At 45.5% G+C, this 22,137-nt stretch overlaps 1 protein-coding gene and 1 long non-coding RNA gene across 3 annotated transcripts in view; both read left to right on the plus strand.

Moving 5' to 3' along the window:
- Nucleotides 1-22,137, plus strand: part of nhsl2 (NHS-like 2) — a 122,337-nt gene that overhangs the window by 7,277 nt on the left and 92,923 nt on the right. Inside the window, exon 1 of one of the 2 annotated variants that reach the window (XM_070993061.1) lies at nucleotides 7,131-7,377. The exons of the other annotated variant lie outside the window; for it this stretch is intronic. Within the exon in view, the coding sequence (XP_070849162.1) occupies nucleotides 7,275-7,377 (103 nt within the window). The 5' untranslated portion in view covers nucleotides 7,131-7,274. Of the gene's footprint in view, nucleotides 1-7,130; nucleotides 7,378-22,137 lie in introns of those variants that run through there. 2 annotated transcript variants of the gene reach the window in all.
- LOC139351260 (uncharacterized) lies at nucleotides 172-780 on the plus strand. The gene is made up of 3 exons (XR_011603569.1): nucleotides 172-301; nucleotides 362-688; nucleotides 727-780. It is a non-coding gene; the product is annotated as an uncharacterized lncRNA (long non-coding RNA).

Raw genomic sequence — 22,137 nt, forward strand, 5'->3', positions numbered from 1 at the left:
ACATGAAAGACGCAGGAGAGATGATGAGTTGGCTTTATTTGAGGTCAAATTTATCTACCTTAACATTAATTTGAGATGTCTCTCAGGGCGGTGCCTTCGCTTTGTTTTTTGGAAATCAAACAGGAAGTCGCTCGTGTTGTGATTTGGTCGTTTTCTTCTGTTCGGCACCAGTTTTCTGTCTCATCACGTCCTCATGTGACGGACTGGAGAGAGCTGTGATTCACTGGTAATTCTCAGAAAGTCAGCAAAACACATCGCCATCTGTGTGTGTGTGTGTGTGTGTGTGTGTGTGTGTGTGTGTGTGTGTGTGTGTGTGTGTGTGTGCGTGTGTGTGCGTGTGTGTGTGTGTGTGTGTGGTAAGTCAGTGTGCTTTCAAGGTCAGTGAGAAACCATAGTAGAAGTTCTACATTTAATGTTTCTGTTGGAGCTCCGACTGTTTTCACTGCTCTTTGTGCGAGTGTGCGCTACAGCAGAGTGTGTGCGCGTGCACGTGTGTGAGTAGGCATTTTTCGTGTGTGTGTTTGTGTGTCTGCACATGCTCAGTTTTTGGACGAGTGAGCGTGATTAGTAAGGAGGTGGGATTAGGTGGAGGTGGAGCTCCGGGCCCCTCAGTGGTCTCTGCGGTCAACATGTGGCCATTAATTACCTCCAGAGGGGGGTGTGTGTGTGTGTGTGTGTGTGTGTGTGTGTGTGTGTGTGTGTGTGTGTGTGTGTGTGCAAATGAAGAAAATGACCAATCAGAGACAGAGAAAGTGCTGTTGTTCTCCAGAAAACGAAAGTGAGTTGAAGATTCAGGTAAAAGAGTCCAACCGACTAAGAGCTTCCTGTCTTGGCCGAGAGCCCAGTCAGTTTTACACACACACACACACACACACACACACACACGCACGCACGTGCGCACACACACACATACACACTGCTCAAAAGTGATGGTAAAACTTTTCTCTTAATTTTCTGGTTGGACAGGTTACCATGGCAACCATCCATGTGGCGACTGTAGTGTTTTGAGCGTGTGTGTTTGTGTGTTTGTTTGTGTGTGTGTGTGTGTGTGTGTGTGTGTGTGTGTGAGTGTGAGTGTGTGTGTGTTGTCTCCAAGTGTCTCTCGCAGTCTCGCTCTCCTGCTGTGAACTTCATAGAGTTTTTCTTTTTCTAATATCAACACCAATTTGTCAAATAGTGTGAAGAAACACACGCACACACTCACAAACAAACACACACACACACACACACTACGCACACACACACACACACACACACACACACTACGCACACACACACACACACACACACACACACACACACACACACACACACTATGCACACACGCTTTGCTGAGCTTGTAGTCTACAGTCTTCCCTCGGGGAGCACTGTCTGGGAATATAAATGAATGTACAGTATGTACATGGGTAAAGTCTGACACACACACGCACACACACACACACACACACACACACACACACACACACACACACACACACACACACACACACAGATTGCAAATATGGTGCAGACAGAGTTGAATAAAAAGAAGGAAAGTCGTAAAAATGGGAGTAGGGATGAAAATCAGAGAGGAAGAGATGAAAAGGAGCAGCATGAAGGAGATGAAGGAGGAAAAGGAAGGAGGAAATGGAGAGATAAGGAAAGAGGAGGGAGTCGGAGGAAGGATGGGAAGATCAGAAGGAGAGACTGACAGCAGCGTAACAGACAGTTATGTAATTTGAGTTTCCCCTCGTCTGTCGCTTGATGAAAAGTCTCCGAACTCGACAGTCAAAAGTGTGAAAACCTGCACTGTTAGCTGTTAGCTGTTAGCATGTGGTCACCTGACGCCTGGAAAGTGCCGATCTAATCAATCTATTGTCATGTACAGGGAGAGCGGATGCGGGCTTCCATTCGTCAGGTGACCAGAAACACGAATCCAGACATCCAGACAGGTCAGGCCGCAGCTAGCTGTTAGCATGCAGCTAGCTGTTAGCACGCAGCTAGCTGTTAGCTAACGTCAGTCAAATTCTGGCCACATCTTGCACATTTAAGCTCGCTCCTATATGCAAATACTTCTCCTGTGAAGACATATTCTGTGTTATTACAGCAGTGTTTTACTGCATATACACCATGTAGGTGTGGATACACACAGGAGGAGTTTAAATAGATGACAAATACATTAATAAACACTTATATCGGCTTAAAACTACATTATATATATGTGTATATACTGCCTATACATGTGAAATAAAGTGTTTTTTAGTCACAGTCTCTCTCAGGAGCTCTAATGTTGTTTGCTTTTATTTTGATTCGAGACTCGTCCTTGTGTGTGCGAGTGGAGAGGAAGCTAAAGATTATCTGTCTGAAGAGGAAGAGCAGCAGAGGAAGATTGATGGATCGCTACGCAGATCCCAAAATCCTCCAATTTCTCCACACTGTGAAAAATAACAAATACCACGGGAGTCCAGGAGATTGAGTAACAGCAGTGATATAATGCAGGAAGAGGCCCAGTGTGTGTGTGTGTGTGTGTGTGTGTGTGTGTGTGTGTGTAATGAAATACAGTACATGTGCAGAGCAGCTCTCTCTCCTCTGGGTCCAGCAAGTTTCCTACAAGTGTTTTATGGCCGTGTGTAGATTTTCCAGTTTGTCGTCTATCATGCTTACAAGTATTTCTTCTTTTTCCTTCGCGCTTCTCTTCTTCTCTTGTTCTCTGCTGCGCACACACATCATCCACATCTCCGTCCGTCTCTCTCTGCGGCGCTAACACAAGGATGGTTTGCAGACCTTCTCCTTGAGGACAGATTCCTATCGCAGAGGACGGAGGGGGAGAAGCCGAGTCACGTTGTTCAAAGAGTAGATGGGTCCATGATGGCGGCAGTCTGTAAACACAACACGTGAGACGACACACACGCTGGGGAAGATGCAGTGATAGTGTTGATGTGTGTTATTCACACTTTGCTTATGGGGACAAAATCACAGAGTTTTAGGGTGACGACTCGGGTTAAGGCTGAGGTTAGCTTAAGGAAATGAATGGAAGTCTATGTAATGTCCCTACAAGTCATGGAAACTTGTTTTTGTACTTGCTACAAAGTGAGGACCAGAGTTGCTAACCAGCAGAGAGGGGACATTTTTGAAAATGAGGACATTTTGGACAGTTCTCCCAACTCTAAAGAAGAAGTTTAGTTGTGATGGTCCTGCCAGCAGCCACCGTCACCAGACTTGTAGCTCGCTCAGACGTCTTTTGTGTGGATGAACCAGGAACCTGAAAGAGAATTTAAACTGAATTCAGCCATAGTTCATTTTATTTTTTAAATCTGTGCTTTTCTACCAAATGTCCACTGAAAAAGGCCTTTTGTTGGTTGTATATGAGCAGCTTTTGACTGGTCGTACAGGATTTTTACATGAAATTGACAATAATTATGGATTAAAGTACAAAAATAGACCAAAACTGTAAAAGACATCTTCCTTTCCAGTGAAAACCATGTATCTCCAAATTTGGTGATTGTGAATGTTGTTGATAAACTGAAGGCTCAAGTGTTCGTTTATGGGTTGAAGCTAGCGTCTGAAGCTACATAAACTGTTTAAAAACCCGTCGTCACAAAGCTGAAAACAGCTCGAGTAAGGCTTTGAATGCAGGACTTTCACTTGTAGTGTTTTCAGTGTGCTGTTGTGTGTTTGGGGTAATTGCAGCTCGTAGCAGCGACTGAGGGTTAGCGAGCGAGCTGACGTTCAGCATCATGTGTGCGTGTGTTCGCAGCACGAGTCGGTTTTTATCTGCGTGTTTCTGAGCAGAGCTCCTCTCTCAGGCCCGTAGCGGACAAAAGGCTGGCTGTCAACACCAACATGCTCAACGCCGGCCAAGGCGTGCTGTAATGGTGGACGCAATCACTTCCAGATGACGGATAGGGAGAGGGCTGCTCGTGGGGGGTTGAGTTAGAGAGAGGAAGAGGGGAATATCACCTCAGCGTGGAGGGAGATACCGGCAGGGTAGGAAAGGATGCAAACGAGGAAAGGAGACGAGGGAATGATGCTGTGTAAGGAAGCAGGAGGATGACTCTTTAAACAGAAACTGCAAGTGTTTAAAAGTTGATGTACTGAAAAACAATGTGGTGACTCAGAGAAAAATAATCCCTCTCGATCATGACTCACGAGAGCTGTGCAGCAGCTCTACCTGTTTTTCTTATTCTTATTTTGCTGTTTCTGGGCTGCAGCCTTTGGGTATTGGGTGTGCAGTCCCCAGCTGATAATGGAGGACAGGTGAGGTCTGGACTTTATTAAAAGGTGGCGACCAGGTAGACAGTAAGCAGCTATGAAAATGGCCGACGCAGCACCCGAAGCTAGACGTTTACAAGCAATAACAAACACTTCTTGCATAGCATTTCCCGAAAAGTTGAAATGGTTCATGCATGTCCAGCTCCGGACCTCTGCGTTGCATTTGAGCCCAACAGCGCCATCGTCTGCCCGAGCTCACAAATGTCCAAGTCAAGGTTTTAAAATGTAAAGATGTGAGTTGAGGAGTTCAGCGTCTGTGATCGGGGAGCTGAGAGGAGACGAGGCCCGGCTGTGTTCAGCGCCGTCGGAGGAAAGCTGAAGTATTTATTGGCAGGGCGTCGTGCACGAGTGAGCTTTACAACAACAGAACACACAGTTCTGACACTGAACACATGGACCTGGACGCCCCGATGAGTTCTGTGTGTGTGTGTGTGTGTGTGTCCACGCCTCCTGCTGCCAGCCCACTACCTGGCAGCCATGAGGCTTTGCGGTTTGGACACGGTGTGAATAAACATGGTGTGTGAGTGTTTGTAAACAGCTCATTTTAACACCCTGGCTTTTTAATGTCGTTGTTTGGTGTCATTTATGAGTCACGCTTCGCCCGATGAATCGCCATCTTGTGTCTAAGCTTGCTAAACTGAGCACGATTACGGGCGTTACTTTAGGTTTGTCTTGTGTTTCTTGCTGGGAGCTTTAAGATGTGTGTCAGCTTCAATCCACTTTGTAATCTATGCAAGCAAACACTGAAAATAATGGACTTTCCCACTGCAACATATGGTATCTAGTATCAGAAAACATCGCTTGAAACGAGTGACAGTTAGACCTGTGGCCACACCCAGCAGTGATGTCACAGTGCACTGACAGACCCTGAGGTACACCTCCGCATCACTCGGCCAGGTGGGAAGTGAAAGCAGCAGAAACGAGGCCGTCAGGGGTCCCTGAATCAAAACTGTTGGCTGTTATGTCGCTTTTCTGTTTCTATTTTGTAGCCTTTTGCCCGGGAAGTCGACACCCCCCAATCCTCCCGCTTACAAAGCTCTGATTGGTTGATTATTCCTCCAACCAGGGGACCACAGACCTGTGAATCCCAGTAGAAATGAAGAGGTTTGAAAGTTTTGTCCTGAACAAGAGAGAAATATTCTGCTCAGTCGAACTAACTGAATAATTGACAGTTATTTTGCCTTATTTTTTTAAATAAGCTGTGTTTATTAGCGGAGATGTATTAGTTCCTCCCATGCTGCACAAACATCTGCTTTCTCCGCTCCACGTGCCTCCTCTGACAGTCTGTTATTGTGTTTTATGAACCCGGGTCGGTGTTATTGGTATAAAATGAGTCTTCTTTAGTCGCCTGTGCAGCTTCTGAGTTCATGTTTGTGTGTCAGTGTGTGTGCTGCTGTGTCCTCTGTCTGCCCTCTGGGTTCATTAGTGCCCTGTGTGAAGCAGGCTCTGTGCCTGTCACACACTCGCTCGGCTTATTTACTTGTTTCATCGCTCTGCAGACACTCGAGCGTCAGCGCTCGAATGCTGCCGATTAAATGCCAGAAAGTTTCACGTGAAAGTTCCTGCTAGTTTTCAGGCCGCGGTGCTGTTTAACCTTTGACCTTCTTAGCGTTATAATGAAGCCGTCTCGACAGATTATGGTAAAAATAAAAAGGCCTGTATGTCTGTATGTTTAACATATGGACGTCCCTTTCTTTATTAACCATTCTGAAGTCACAAATTCACTTTTTATTCATTTTTAAAAGAAGTGACATCGTGAGAAGAAGAGAGAACAGTAACAACAAAACTAATAAAACAATAGAAAAACAAGGTAAACATTGTTAGCATGTTGCTATCACTCGCGTAGCACAGTAACAGTACATGCACAGTATAAATATCACTATAGTATTACTGAACATATCCAATAGTAATTACATATGGGACAAACATCACGTTACAATGTAACGTCATGTACTGTCTGTCCCCGTCATGTCTTGGTCCACAGCTTGACTTTAGACAGAATACTTCAGGTTTTAGCTGTGTTAAACTTGACATCAGACCTCTTAACCGCCTCGTCATCACGCCACGTCCAAGCTCTTTCTGCTCAGGCTGCTCTGAATAATCACCGCATTATTACGTTTTTTTGTTCCTTTCAGTCATGAAAACATTTTTTACATTTTACACAAAGAAAATCAAGACGGACAGCGACGTCTTTTTCATCGCTAATCAAAGAAAATGAGTTCATAAACGCAAACATCGGGCAGGACTGCAGCTCTGAAAGTGAGACATGACACGAGCTGCTGATACAAGGAACAAATACAAACGCTGAGTTTACTGGATGCAACATAAAAATCAATGTTTGTGCTGTTCGAGGAGTCAGTGGTGTGTGTAGGTGTGTGTGTGTGTGTGTGTGTGTGTTTAGCATCTGTTGCTTTGTGTGTTGCCTCTTGCTTGTGTGTGTTTATCTCTGCTGGTGTGTGTGTGGGCAGGGCTGACGCAGCAGAACTAACTGCAGCGTGGCGAGCGAGCGAGGTGGTGTGCACACACACACACACACACACACACACACACACACACACACACACACACACACACAGATGTATACACACATGCACAAATATATTTATAGCCACATGCAGTGAAGTAATGCTGCACAAACTACACACAAGTCTGACACATGGACATTGGCGTGACATTAGAAAACAGGTTGCCTGCAGATATGTGGATCACACACACACTCACGTGCGCTGACACACACACACACACACACACACACACACACACACACACAGACACAAGGTTATCATGTGAACTGTCACTGTTGCAAGTTCTGTTCCTAGAAAGAGACCACGTGAGTGAGAGCAGGGCAGTGAGAGTGAGGGAGGGAAAGTGTAATCAAAGGGGTGAGGGTGGGAGAGAGGGGGGAGAGAGAGACAGGAGCGAGGAGGAGGAGAACGGGAGTGAAGCAGGAGGACGAAGAAGTGGACGGACAGAGAGGAGGAGAGTGTTTATTCAAAGTAACAGAGGCGTAGATTGATAGAGGGATGCGTTGGAAAAGGAGGCGATCGCCAGCGCAGGGGAGGACGGGTGATGATGAGGATGAGGAGAAGAGCTCAGACACCTCCTTCAGAGTGTATTTCTTTAAAGGTAGAATGCGTGTGTGTGTGTGTGTGTGTGTGTGTGTGTGTGTGTGTGTGTGTGTGTGTGTGTGTGTGTGTGTGTGTGTCCGGTGCACGTGCCCAGTTGGACGCTTTTTTTTTTTTGCCGCATTTGTCTCGTTGTCTCCAGTGTAGCGTTAAGTGAGTAACAGTAAGTTCATCAATATGTTGCCACCTTGGCGTGTGTGTGAGTGTGTGCGTGGACATGCATTGCTCACGTTATGGGGACATAAATCACATGGTCAAATTATCGGGACTGACCCTCCTTATGGGGACAAAATGCAAATGTAAATCATTAGATTTTAGGGAAAAGACTTTAAGGTTAAGATTAAGGATAAACTAAGATAAGGTTAAGGTTAGACAAGGGTTTGGGTAAGTCTTTAGAAAATGAATGAAAGTCTACGTGAAGTCTGTAAAAAGGATGAAAACGACTGTGTGTGCGTGTGAAGAGTGAATTCAATGATTCGTAACATTTTTATGTGTTAAACTGTAATCAATGATGACGATTGGAAAGAAATATGGATAAATTGTCGTGCTTGTGTCATTTAGGGCTGAATACTCGATACCAGCGATGTCCCCGTATTAAAAACCTTAGTTTCAGAAGCACTGAACACCAAAATCATAATTGTGCTAATTATTTGTATAGTCAGTTGTCTCCTGTGTGGCTGATTGTGTTTAAATGACTCAAAGTGAGTTTTTTCTCATTACCAGCGTCGTTTAAAGCTCCACTAATCAATATTTTTACATTAGCAATCAATCAAATGTCGATGTGTGTTGTGAAATGTGTCACTCACACAGAAAGTTACCACCGCCTCTTTAGCTCCCGTCAGCTCTGCAGCGCTTTAAAGCGTCTTTCAGCTCGTTGTTTTGGTTTGACGGCCTCTGCTGTGTTGACTCGCTCTCATGAGCCAACCAACAAACACAGACAGAGTTAGCAACTAGCTGCTGAACACAGTGAACATTCGGCAGCTAAAGAGACAGATACTTCCCTCTGATTCAACTATAGAAAGAGATAATATGCTGAATGTGTTGGCCATTTTCAGCTTATTGTGCCCCCTAGTGGTAAAAAAGCACAGCTCTTTAATGTGCATATGTAATGCTGACAGTGCAGCATGAATATAAAGGAAACTGATGAACTTTGATGTATTGTACTAACAGGAAATCAATCAATCTGCAACTTTCAAACTCTGTATTCAACATACTGACAATCTGTCTTCGTTATTTGTTTCTGGAGCTGACGTTAGCTGGCCAGGTGCTGCGCAGCGTTTTCTTGGTCTTAACCTTTCAAGATGTTCCACTTTCTTCAGCAGCTCGTTAGTGAAGAAAGATGGCGGGTGTTAGCTGCTGGAGAGGTCGTGTAAAGTGGGATTAGTGTGAAGTGAAGCTGCCTGCGCCTTCCGTCAGATTGAGGAACTTCTCGCACCTTTCAGAGGTCAGATCGCGCCGTGATTGGCCACCTGTGTGCAGGTGAGACAGTCAGCTTGGTCTGAACTGTCTTCAGTCTTTACACAACCATTTCTGTCACTTGTACAATAAGAACAAACCTGCGACTCTCTCCCATCAGAGAGCAGCTGTTTGGGACAGTTTCCAGCGAGGTCGGACAGCCCGTCTTGCGTCTCCAGTCAGAGACGATGATCGTGTGAATGAGTGGATCTTGAAACCAGAAACTAGCTGTTTTTTTGCATAAGTATGAAGCATCATCAGTGACAGATAGTGACAGAGATATGAAAGTGCTGCTTTTCTGCTGATCACATTTGTGAAATTTGTGTCATTTTGTGCTGCTGCAGACGTCTCTGCGGCCTGAAACGTCTCCAAAAGTGCAAATCGGGACAGTTGTTATGGAATAAAATTGAGAGTTTTTAGTGGGACAAGAAGATCCTGCAGAACCTGTAACACTGTACACTCGTGTGCACTCAGAGCCAAGATCAACAGATGTCTTTCATATGTGGATGTTTGACTCATTCCAAACAAATGAGCTGAAGGGCGGCTGAAGAAGACTCGTGTTCAAACTGGGAACAGACCTCTGGGGACACATTAACCCGACCACGAGCCTCCGCTGATCTCTGCAGCCCTCAGCGGCGACACAGACACACACAAACACAAACAAACACACACACTCTGCTGGATTGAATCATTTTGCTATCAAACATCTGCTGCTCTTATTATTAAGCTGTTTTCTCATCTATCAAGAGCGTCGTACGTCTCATTTTACTGGCGGTTTGTCATACGTGGTTGTGGTCAGACGCATAGATCATCTCCGACAGCTTGGATGCAGGAAATTGAATTAAAGCTGTGGTTTGCTGGTAGATATGACCCGGCAGTGATGGGCTGATAATGATCCTCATCTCTCAAAGTCAGAAATTTGAACTCCAGGATGTCTTGGTTTCATATTTGTCTATTAAAGGTATAATCTTGAAGATTTTCATTGAAATAAGTCACCAAATGAGGTAAAGAAGCAGTGATCCAGTCTGCAGACTGATGGAAGTATTGCAGTTTTTAAATGTTTGCAGCAGTGCAGGGAGTAATGGAGCAAGAAGGCGCAGCCACAGTCAAGTGTTCGATGAAGAGCTGCAGGCTGCAGCCTCCAACGTCTAAGCGAGGGGACAAACTCCTCTTAGTTTCACTGTGTCCTGCTGTCCAGAGACTCATGAGGCCTGCAGGAGGTCCACAGACTTAACCACATCATGATCGTTCCACTTTTGGAGATAATTGAGGTGAATTTGCGGGTGTTGGAGGGAGCACAGTCTGATTTCCCGATTTTGCTCTTAAAGCTACGTTTATATCTCTGTGGAGATAGAGTCCCTCTCTGCCATGTGAAAGGGAGACACAACAAGCTGGCCATTGTTCGCGCTAGCCGGCCTCGGGCTAAAGGAGGGTCTGCTGTGCCGCCCTCCTCACATGGCAGAGCCAGACAGACCGCTCCCAGACAGCTTCCAGTGCACCTCCAAATGTTTGTTGTCCTGAAGGAAGTTTTGTGATTCAAAGACGGGGATGAGCCTGACTCAGCCGCCGTCTGTCTGCCTCCATGTTGGATCCTTTGTGCGTCCGGCCGGCCCGGCCGCCAAAGCGCCGTCTCGCAGGCTGACATTTGAGTGTGCACCAAAGTTTTAAATGAGCCTATTTGTCTGCGTCTTGTGGAAACTCCGTTGTTGGATGAAGGGCGAGCAGCATGTTCTCACAGGATTTTGCTCCATTGTGCAGTGAGTTTTAGTAGTTTTCCCTCTTTCAGTTTGGGTGCTGATGCTGGATGTTTTGCAGAATGATGCACTTAAACTTTGCACTTCTGCTCCTGCACATGTGAAAAGCCTCATTCATGCCTCGAAAGTCTAAAAGTCTTTGTGTAGCTCATCAGAATGTGCGGCTGAACATGAATGTGGATATTTTTTTTCATTCATTTCACGCTTTGTAAACACCCCAAATCACGGAGCGTTGATTGTTTTCCAGTATCTGAAGCTACCAACTGTAGTTTGAAGGCCTCAGTGGGAGTCGAGCTGCAGCTCCAGACAACGTCAGCGCTGCTGCAGCCTCGTTACTTCCTCTGTCAGTGTTGTGTGTCCGGTGTGCGCTACCTGTCGTGCTCAGGTGCAGCAGAGGGAAGCAAGATGCAGCTTTAATGCTAAAAATACGATGATTTCAAGCATGTGTGTCCATTGTTTGCTCGATTTTGCACCGAAAATTCAGCCGAATTAAATTCTCATCCCTAACATTAGTCACAATCTAATCAACAAAATCAGGTTAGAAAATGTTTTCCCACATACTTCACATTCTGATTCAAATGAAGCTCAGCCAGCTGCCAAAACCTTAAAGCGTTAACAAGACAACAGAAAAACTGAGACGCTGTGGAAAATGTAAACAAAGAGGTGAACCTCGCTCCATCCTCGCTGTGGACCACTGAGCCTTCCCAGAATGCCCCAATCATGACCCTCTCACCTGTTACCAATGAGCCTGTTCACCTGTGGAATGATCCAAACAGGTGTTTTTGGAGCGTTCCACATCTCTCCCAGTCTTTAGGGCTCAGAATAAGCAGATATTTACAAAAATGAACGAAGCTGATGAGGAAAGACATTAAATATAGACTTTGAGCTGCTTTCAGTTGACTTTATGTCAGAGAGGATCAGGAAGCGATCACATTCTTTTGTTTTAAACGTTTAAACAGACTCCTGATCTCCTGGTCTGGACCGTTCGTGTTGCGCCTCCTGCGAAGTATTTGCTGTGTCATTTCTGGTGTGAGCGCCGGGCAGGCTGGGTAAAGGAAGTTCACACACACGCGCACACACTCAGCCCGGGGGGTCTGGACTGGAGGCAGCGGAGTAGAAGGAAACAGGGCTGACAGTCAGACTTTTGGCAGAGTGTCACAGAGTCACGTTTTCCGCCTCTGATGCGACCGAACGGCGACACAGAGGCGATGGAAAGTGGGTTTTAAAGCTTCTGCACCTGTGCACGAACAAGCATGTAAGACTCCTTCTTCCCTCTCGTCATGTGACAGCCGTGGGACCGCTAGCCGTCCCTCCAGAGACACACACACACACACACACACCCTCCAATTAGCTCTGATTTGGATGAGATGTACCCGCTAAGTTGCTCCTGACACAAACAGAAAAGTTTGTTCAGCTGTAAAAGCATCAACCAGACGGCAGATGGGAGAAGACACAGAGACACAACATGAAGAGCAAGAACAGTTTGATTTTCCAAATCTGCACTCAGATCTTATTTTAGAGTCTGTGCCCCATAAATGAGTCATTCAATGAATCTTTTACTGTGTTTTTTGAAGGCTCCCTTTGGGTTCATGCAGCCTGGTGAACGTCTATCTTTAATCTTTTTGGTAATCGCTGTCGTTAGCGTGTCTGCTCTGTGTGACGAGTGACTTGTGTTCTGGGATCCTGTCGAGAAATATTGTTTGTTTTTCAGGTTTTTATTGGATAACAGCCATGAAGCCTCCTGAATAAATAAATAAAACTTAAAGACTGTCTGTAGGAGGCCACTTTGGTGCCCCCCAGTGGAATTAAAAAGCTTATGAGTACACACCGTAGATTATATTTTACATAATGTGCATTATGCTGTATGAGTGCTTTAAGGTCTTTAATACAGTTTTCCTCTGTGTTGCATATCAGTGCTGACACTGGCCTTATTAAGCAGGCAGTGATGCCACAGATTAACGCCAACTGCAGCTTCCTGTGGTACGTTCACGTGCTGTGGCGCCCAAACATTAATGCTGCTAATACTACGGCCATCCTGCATGCATGGCAGCGTGAGATCTTATTAATGACCAACTTCTAGCAACTGGAGTTAAAAAGCTGTTTGGACACAGAGGACCGGCGGTGGAAGACGTCCTCAGATCTTTTGCATATTAACAGCAGCAATACCATGAAAATACTGAGACAAACCCTGCATTCACTTACTTAATCAGACTTTAATTTGCTTGAAAACATGTTGAAAGCACTAAAGGATTATCATTATTGGTGGAGCACCTCTGCTTCCAGTCAAGGGCTGGTGTGTAGTTGCAGCCTCACATGACTTTACACAAAATCTCAAGCAGTTTTGCACTGAGAGGTTTACAGGCTTTACGTTTTTGGATAAAAATGCATTGAATTATCAGCTGAGTTTGGATGTCAGAGTCGGTACGAGGGGACAAAAAGCCGGATCGGTTCACCTGTTAACCTAAACCTGCAGGAGGAAACGGTTTTAGTCTCAAACAACACATAACTTAAAATGCCTTGCTCAAAGCACCTTGTTTCATGACACAGCATCTTTCCCCGTTCATGTTCGCCGCCTGAGCTTTCCCAGCTGGTGTGGGACTCAAACCAGCAACCTCGCGGTCCTGCGCCTGCAGCCTGCAGGCAGCTGCTGGCCCAGATAGCGACAGCGTTCCGTGTGTTCAGCAGAGGGGAAACTCGCTCTGCGGTAATTAAAGTGTTTCCCTCAGCCGGCTTTCACTCGATTCAGCAGATTTAGTTAATTTCAGAGCGTCTTCGCCGGCCTCCTGTTCACCCCAGGCAGCTGCTCTTGAATATATTTCCCTCATGCACTCAGAGGAACTTTGCTAAAATGTTCGTCGTCCTGTCTTCTTCTATAAATCTTTCCTCTGACGTAGAATAACTTAGAATAATCGTCATTGTGAGTCTTTTTATGGATGATATTTTTAAAGATGCGCTGAAGATTGAAGTGCTCCTTAAAAGTCCGATGGTGGCTAATTAAGCTGTTTCTGATCCCGCTGGTTACTCCTTTTTACTTAACGCTGAGTGAGAGAAAGTTGCATAAGACAGAAAAGGAGGAGATGAAGCGAAAAGGAAGCGAGGGATGAAGCGACGAGTGGGCGGCTGAAAGTGAGAGAGTGTTACGGGAGTGCGATGCCCTCTGCGCAGGAACGCATCATTCATCAGCTGCTCTATTAGCTTGTGTGTGTGTCCATATTAGGTAGCTGCTTCAGGCCACCAGTATGGATTTCCAGTGTGAGAAGTGTGTGTGTGTTTATGTGTGTGCGTGCGAAACTCGTTGCATCATATTCACTTCCTGCTCTAAACGTGTGTGTGTGTGTGTGTGGTTGTTAATACATACTTGTTGCTAACAAGACAGGATTTGGGAATGCTGCCCATCTGGAAGTCACCTCCTGTGTGTGTGTGTGTGTGTGTGTGTGTGTGTGTGTGTCATTCATGCTACCAGCCTGCCTGACAATGACACACTTGTGTGTTGTTTGTGCGCCGCCTGACTGCGAGTTTCTGCTCACAGTCAAGGACGTTCGAGGTTTCACAGACAAAACTTTTCCTCTTTTTTTTGCTCATTTATGTTTAATTTAGCTCAAAATGTTTATACGGCGTCTCGAGGAAAAAGCTGAGTCACATACATATCTGTATTGTGTCACATAGCGCTGCACATGGCGTCGTATTAAAGCTGTGTTGGATTGTTTCGGCCACATGGGGGCAGCACAACAGCTGTAATGTGCCTCCATGGATTTTTAGCTACCACATGCGTCGCTAAGCTCACCAGCTAGCTGTTTGGGGCTGAGCAGGTCGTGTTCAGTGGGTTTTTAGAGGTTTTTCTATGAAAACTGACACCTGCTGAGGCCAAAACGGCGCTATTGCAGGCAGGAGAGCTAAATAATGAGCTGGAAGTGCATCTTAAAGCTCGTTGAAAGTGTGTCTCCAAAACAGCTAATAGGCTACGCTCAGTTGCCAGTTTATTAGGCACACCTAGCTAAAACTAATCCTATTTAGACTTTGGTTTTTGGATTAAAAAAATAGATTTAACATGCCACTTAGCGGGTTTTTGAGGTGCTGCCAGGTGAATGTTGTCACAGAGCTTTCATAGCCATTTTTGCCTGTTTTAAGTCTTTGTGCTATGCTAAGCTAACCAGCTACTGGCTGCACCTAGCCACAGCTAACGCAGTCTAATGTCAACAGTTTTGTTGAACTGTATTGCAGGTGTTTCTATTATTTTGTCCAAGCCATTTAAACCAATGAGGGACAGCTGAATAACAGAACAACCCTCTGTGCATCTTTTCATTTTTTTGACTCATCTCTTCATTATCATCTTCTTTTTTCCCTCCTTCTTTCCTCTCTTGGGTTTTTCTCTTCTTCCTCTCTTCCTCCTTTACTCCTCATTTCTTGTCGTAGGGTCTCCGTCTCCGTCTCTTTCTGTGTGGACGGACTCAGCAGTAAATATTCTGTAATCAGCCTCACATGCTCACACAGGGCTGCTGCTGTCACCACACACACTGACGACGCTGTGTGTGTGTGTGTGTGTGTGTGTGTGTGTGTGTGTGTGTGTGTGTGTGTGTGTGTGCGCGTGCGCGCGCGCTCTGGGGTTTGATCTAAGTGCCAGTCTATTTCACATGCAAATGATTTAAAGTGTATCTCTCTCTTGCTCTCTCCTCTGTCATCCCTCGCTTCGTCCAGCTGCAGTGTGAGCTCGAGAGAGGCTTGTCTTTATGTCTGCGGAGGCCGTGGCGTCACCAGTTAGCAACAAACCCGTTTCTACGCGCTTTTACATCCAAGCAGTTTGGGTTAAAGCTCGCACTCCGTGGCAGAGTCAAACGTACATCATTTGCAGTGATGTCCACTGAGGACACACCGACACACACTCCTCATGCTTACACGCTGTCTTCAGTCTCAGAGGGATGCAGTGACTGCAGCTCAGGGTGGAGCTGACATCTGACCCACTGACAACATCACCTGTTTGAACCACCTGTGACATCATACGAAAATGTGCTTTCAAAACTCAAAACATGTTTTTGTCAAACAGGATCAGGAAAAAGAAAAGAGAAAATCTATGAAGGTTAGCTTTTCTGCTTTGCACTATAAAAAATGTCACTCATATCATTTACATAAAGATTTGTTTTACAGGAAAAAACCTTCATCTGTTTCATATTTGTATAAACTTTATTGTCCTGGAACATTTGTACAAACACTTACATGCAAATTGTTGCCATTTCTGAGCTTAACCTGCGTCGGCCAATCAAATGCGTGCAGGTGCACGTTGTTTCGAACGTGAACGCTGTACTTTCCAGAGTTTTAAAATCCTCTCTTTGAGTTTCACAAACCAGTCGGACTCAGCTTTCTCAGATTTTATCCAGATCTTTCCCAAACTTGTCTAAAAATAACCATATTACAGTTAATCGTGCTTTAGCTGCCAAGATGAGACACTGTAAGAAGTGTGTGGGCAGTGAAGAGTTTGCAGAAACATTCAGAATAAAGACTTCCTCATTGTTATTCCCAAAATAGACATTTATCCATCTGGATAACATACGAACAAATTCGTCAAAGTTTGTTATTATAGTAAATTCAGTGATAAATAGCAGGACTTTTTGCTTCTCTGAAAGCATTTTGCATCAACAGAAATGAGCCTTCCTCCACATAACAGACGTCTAATGAGCTTTAAATCAGCTGTGTTCAGTGTGTGAGTGTGTAAAGCAGCGATGAAGAGGAGGATGACGGCGCTCACTCGCAGTTTGTCCTCCTCTCTTCTCTCGCAGCAGTTTCTGTGGTTCACAATTACAGAACGTCGCTCAGTGATGACGGTGTTTGTGGTTACTTTTGACCAGTTTTGAAGTCGGTTTCAGCCTCAGAGGAGTCTGTTTTTTTCGCTTCCTGGTCTAAATTCAGTTGGCAGCAGCACTCGACAAAATGCAGGTTTTTTATCAGGAAGCGTTGTGAAACTCTGGAGCCTCGGGGGGGATTTTACCCCACAAGTCTTTCCAGAAAGCTGGCACCTGCAGAAATAAAAGCGAAGCATTGTAGAGTCGCTCTCCTCCGTCATTCGTTTTCATACTTCCATTCAGCTCCTCCTCCTCCTCCTCGCCATCGCTCCTCTCCTCTTTGATTTTTTTCCCATTACCAGCCCCATTTTTTACGCTCCTCGCTCTCCATCTCGCTCCATCATTTCATCTCCTTCCCTTCATCTCTCTCCACGTCCGCAGCCCATTTAGAACAAGACTCGCGACTGAGAACAAAACAAATGGAAGATCAGTGATGACGATGGCCGGCCGCACCTCCTTTAATTAGGACAGTCCCACTCGTCTCCTCAGAGACGGGTTCAAAGTAAGCATGAGGAAGTTAAACAGCAGTTACGTGTGGCGCATGGATCACATTTGTGAGTATGGATATTGACAAAACTGCCTCAACGTGAGGTCCATTTAGTAGCTTTCTGGAGCTTTTGATCGTTGCTTATCAAACGACCTTCATCAGCAACATGTTCAAATCTAGATTTTTAGGACTTCTCATCCATGTTGGCTTAAAAGTTGAGATTCAGAGTTCATTCACCATGAAAGCAGCAGTTAAAAAAGAAGAACCAGCAGCTATAAACACAGTACAGTTAATGAAATGATGACAAATGATAATAGTTTTACTTTATATTTTAACCTCATTTTCAGCCTCACAGTAGTTCTTCACTCACTTTATTGTGTGTTTGCATTATTTCTGTGATCTTCTGCTCATTTGAGTCCCTCTGTCAGCTCACAGGGCTCAGTCTGAACATCCAGGTGTGTCATATTTTAGCTGTGATAAAAGGGAACGTCAGTAATTTGCACCCAGCAAAGTGTCAGTTCTCGTCCTGTCCACTAGGCCGCAGTAGAGCCCAGCTGTTGGTGCAGACTTGCCTCTATGCCACAGTTTCCAGGTGGGAGTTTGAGTGTGTGTGTGTGTTGATTTCTCACGTCATCGCCATCACTCTAATCCTTCTTCTTCTGCTCCATCACCCCCCCACCCCCCCACCCCGCGCTTCGCCCTTTGAAGACTCCGCTCTCTTTGATATGCGTTGATATATATTTTAAATCTCTTCTGGTTGCAGAGTCTGAATGTTTCGGTTTAGAGGGACGGCAGCTCTGTGTTCGTGACTCTGGAGCAACGCTGCCCGGGTTGTGGGTTCAATTCCCCGCTCGCTTGAATGTGCGTTTACTGCCTCAGATAGTGTGAGTCAGGGGAAAAAGACCCAGTGAGGGGACGGAGGGTTGCGTCGCCTCCGACAGTGATTTTAGAGATTCATCGAACTCGTCGGAAACATTCGTCCGTTTTTCAGTTTGTGGTTTTGATTCAGTGCAGAACAGCTGATGTGTTTCATTCGATGTGACTGGAATCTTCACCATAACCAAAGTTTTTGTTCAAAACCAGCAGCCTGCTGGGAAAAAAAAAAAAAAAAAAAAAGGATTTGCTGACAGATACTGGATAACAACACCGCCATGAGACGCTCACGTTAAAGCCTGTCCAGCAGCTGCCAATCAGAGACCGTCCTCCCAAGAAGAACGAGCAGTCAATCCTTTCCATACCTTAATCTATGTGGAATTTCATTTTTTTCCATTAACAGTAATATTTAAATAGATGTACACACAAATAATTTTTTATTTGGTATTTTTTATCCTCTTCTACGTCTCCTTTTTTTATTCCTGCTGTCTGTAACACCCTGATTTCCCCAGCGGGGGATTAAAACAGTGTCTTATCTTAAAGTAAGTCAGTGCTGACGTTTGCTTCAAATGGGACTTGAACCTCGCTCTCCTGGGTGAAAAGTCCTGTCTTTTGCCCGTCCATCCGTCCGCCCAGTCCTCCTCCACATGTGGACTTTTTTGTGTTTTAAACTGTCTTTTCGCTCTGAGTGTGTGACTCTGCTGCAGATCAGTTTATATCAGAGTTAGCTGGACGGTCAGATGCTAAAAGGTTCCTAAAACGTCAGTGTTTGACGACCTTTTGATCCAAACCTTCATCATCATGGTGTCCCATCACCAAACAGACGTGTTCATCATTCGTCTTCTTTGTCTTTGGAGTCGACAAACCCTGTCGTCCTGCTGACAAACGCTGCGTTTTCTCATTGATCTCAGAGGGCTTGTTGCGTACATAATCGCTGAATCAATCGACCAATCAGCCGGCACAATTGGCTTTAAACTTTAAGATCTGATTAGCCATTGACGAGCGCTGACTTCTGTGCCCGGCCTTCCTCTGCCAAACACTTCTTGGCTGAGTTTCCCTCAATCTCTCAGCTTTGGAGGAAATGACTTGATTGCTTTGCTGAATGCAGCATCAGAGTAAGAGGTTCAATTTCCTCCCCGAGCCTCAAACCCACTCGCTTTAACTGCAGTTTTCACTGCACAATAGTCTCAAAAATGCCCGGAAAACTTGGATAAACCCAAGTTTTACATCTGCTCTGGTTCATTTCCAGCGTTGGGCATCTCTTCTTAGTTGTGGGCGAAGCGATGGGAGAGTTTTTTAGGTGTGATGCGACAGAGAGAAAGCAGAGACGACTGGAGATGAACAGATCCAAACAGAAGGAGAGGAGCCGCTCTCCTCGTCCCCCCTTTCCACTCCTTTTAGGGATTACAGTGCGGCTGCTCGCGGGCTGCATCATGGGCTGTGGGACGGATCATAACACAGAGTGTGTGTGCATACGCCTGCACTGTGTGTGTGTGTCAGTCAAAGCTTTCTGGGCAGCGTGAGTGTTTTTAGATGTAGTTGTCGTACTGGATGTGTGTGTTTGTGTCGTCCACGCAGCCAAAGTGTGTACAGGGAGGAGGGCGTAACGATGGAGGAGCAGAGCCGGAGAGGAGGCCATAAGTAAGTTCAAAGCAAATCGAGGGGAATAAGGAGGGAAAGCAGGACAGGAAACAGGAAGTAGAAGTACTTATACCACAAATCACTGAACAGGGTACTGAAGTAAAAGTATACGAGTATAATCAGGAAAATGTTCAAATATTCAAAGTGGAGGGAAAAATGGACGAAGAATGAAAGGAGGACAGGAGGAAAGGAGGGACTGTTATGGGGAAAACAAGGGATAAGAAAAGAGCAGAGGAAGGAAACGAAGGAGGCAGATCAGGAGGAAGTGAGCGAAGGGGGGTGAAGAGGAGAAATACGAGTTTTCATTTAGTGAAGAAGATATTAACGAAGAGGTGAAGGAGGCGCAGCTTCTCCTGATCTCTGTGGAGTTAACGGTGGTCAGGTGGTACTTTAATGGCAGTCAATGGCTCAAACCTCGAGTCGGTCTCTGTCTCCTGATGAAGAGCCTCAGGAGCTGCCGTGATGGCCCGTTGACTTGCAGCCCCCCCCCCCTTCTTGTTCTCATCTGTTTCTACTCAAACACGTCAGATCTCATTTCTCCAGTCTCGCTGGAGGAGGGGGACGCTGGGCTTGTCTCCGTCACACCGAGAGGAGTCACCCAACGGACAGAAGGTCGAAGATTTGACGACACGCCAGACATGAAAAAGCTGATTTTTGTGACTTTGAGTGTGAAAAGTTGCACAGAACGCCTCCCATGTGTCGGCCATTTTTCCTTCTTTAATCAGTCTCCTCCTCTTCATCGACCTCTTGGTGCTTTCTGACCTTTCTGTGAAACTACAGCGAGGAAGCTTCATGCATGTCTGTAAATGTGTGAGACTTTGGAGGATTTTTAGTCCCTTCTCTCTTTTTTAACTACCCCCTCCCTCCATCACCTCCACCCCCCGTTAATCCGCTCACAGCATTGTCAGGAAACGGCTCTGAAACACAGAGAAGAAGCATATTTTTCTTTTTAAGGCGTCTGATTAAAGCAGGTGGGGTGTTATTTGACCCTTTTTGGAGCGAGAACTCGCCGGCACTGTGGAGGAAAGGCAGCGCGATAGAAAGACCCAGAGGACAGAGACAAGGAGGAAATTAGAAGAAAATGAAAGAAATTGAAAAAACAAAGAAGTCATTATTTCTCAGGACTCGGAGGAATCCCGACTTGTGCGGAAACTCTTCTTATGTGGAAGTTGGTAGAAATGTGGGGAAAAAAAGCTCAAATTAGGAGGAGGAAACAAATGATGCATGATGCAACCCTTCCAAAATAAAAGCATGTTTGCACACGTGGAGCATTGTTTCGCATCTCAGATGTAAAATGTCAGAAGTCACGTGGAAACATGAATTTTCGATCTTTTCACAAACATCATTTCACATACAGGCTCGTTATGTGTCACATGATGATCGTCTCACGTGGATTTCACTTGTGGAATAATGTATTTAACACGCGATGACGTGCATTTGACCTGAACGTGAATAAACTCCATCACTTCAGTGAATCAACACATTTCCTCCAGATTTGCTCCCACCGTTGATGTGGTTGAAGTGATTGAAGAGTTATTTGTGAAACTCAGAATCACTCAGAGGCATACGTGCTGTCAGCGGCAGTAATGAGAAATGTAATTAGTTGCCTCATTTAGTTTTAGAAAAAGACAAATGAGACATGTTGAAGATGGGGGGAGAGAGAAGGGATGGCTGGGATAAAAACGAACAGAGGAAGAGGGTGGGAGATAAAGAGCGAGGAAGGCACGGGGGAAGTCATTATTCTCAGCTGAAAGTGTGACTGCGCGGCTCAGTGTTTGTCTGCTGTCGACCGAGATGCACCTGCACGTAAATGCCCTCATGTACTGTACATCCATGTGTGTGCGTGAGTGAGAGCAGAACAGGAAGTCACCGAGGCAAGAGAAGGCAAAACCTCCTGACGCTGACGTCTTTTTGTCAGGACGTCCCGAACGCTGCTGTGGTTGTCTTCCACTGTGACGCTCTGCACATTGACACGTGACGTCTGAACATGATCAGGCTGACATCTCGTAGTCAGAGACATGTAAACATCCTCTACAGCTTCTACAGCAACCTCTCGGTTTAACCGTATTTGCCTTAGTCGTGCACACTTTAACCACTTTAACATTTTGTCTCGCCTCCCAGTGAAGTAATCTGCCTTCTTATGACCTGCTTCTAACAAAAAGGACATTTTAGTTATAATAAAGCAGATTTGCACTTTCAAGAAAAGGACACATCTGAAATTAGAACTGATGGCTGAATGAAAATGACCTCCTGTGATGCTACAACGTCTGATCCATATGCTGGATAACTTTCCCTTTTTGCCGTCTTGCTGGTGAAATCTCATTCGTTCTGTTTTGACTTGAGAAAGACGTGGACAGACGGGAGGGACAGATGAAGGAAGATGGAAGAGGCAGAATGACGGAAGCTGTTATTTAATAATGTCAGAGAGGAGAGATGAGAGGATAAAAGCAGACGTCAGGATAGAGTGGCAGAGAGAGGGAGAGGAGGTGGGGAGCTGGTGGAGCAGAGAAAAAAGAGTCCTCCTCCTTCAGACCCCTCCGTCCCTCCAGGGAGGAGAAAAGTCTGGCTTGAGTTAACCATGCAGAAGCAAAAGAGGGACACACACACACACACACACACACACACACACACACACACACACACACACACACACACACACACACACACACACACACACACTAATCCATCACTCCCCTCCCACCCTAACACTTGTCCTC

The sequence above is a fragment of the Chaetodon trifascialis genome, chromosome 23 (genome assembly GCF_039877785.1).
Source record: "Chaetodon trifascialis isolate fChaTrf1 chromosome 23, fChaTrf1.hap1, whole genome shotgun sequence".
Lineage (NCBI taxonomy): Eukaryota > Metazoa > Chordata > Actinopteri > Chaetodontiformes > Chaetodontidae > Chaetodon > Chaetodon trifascialis.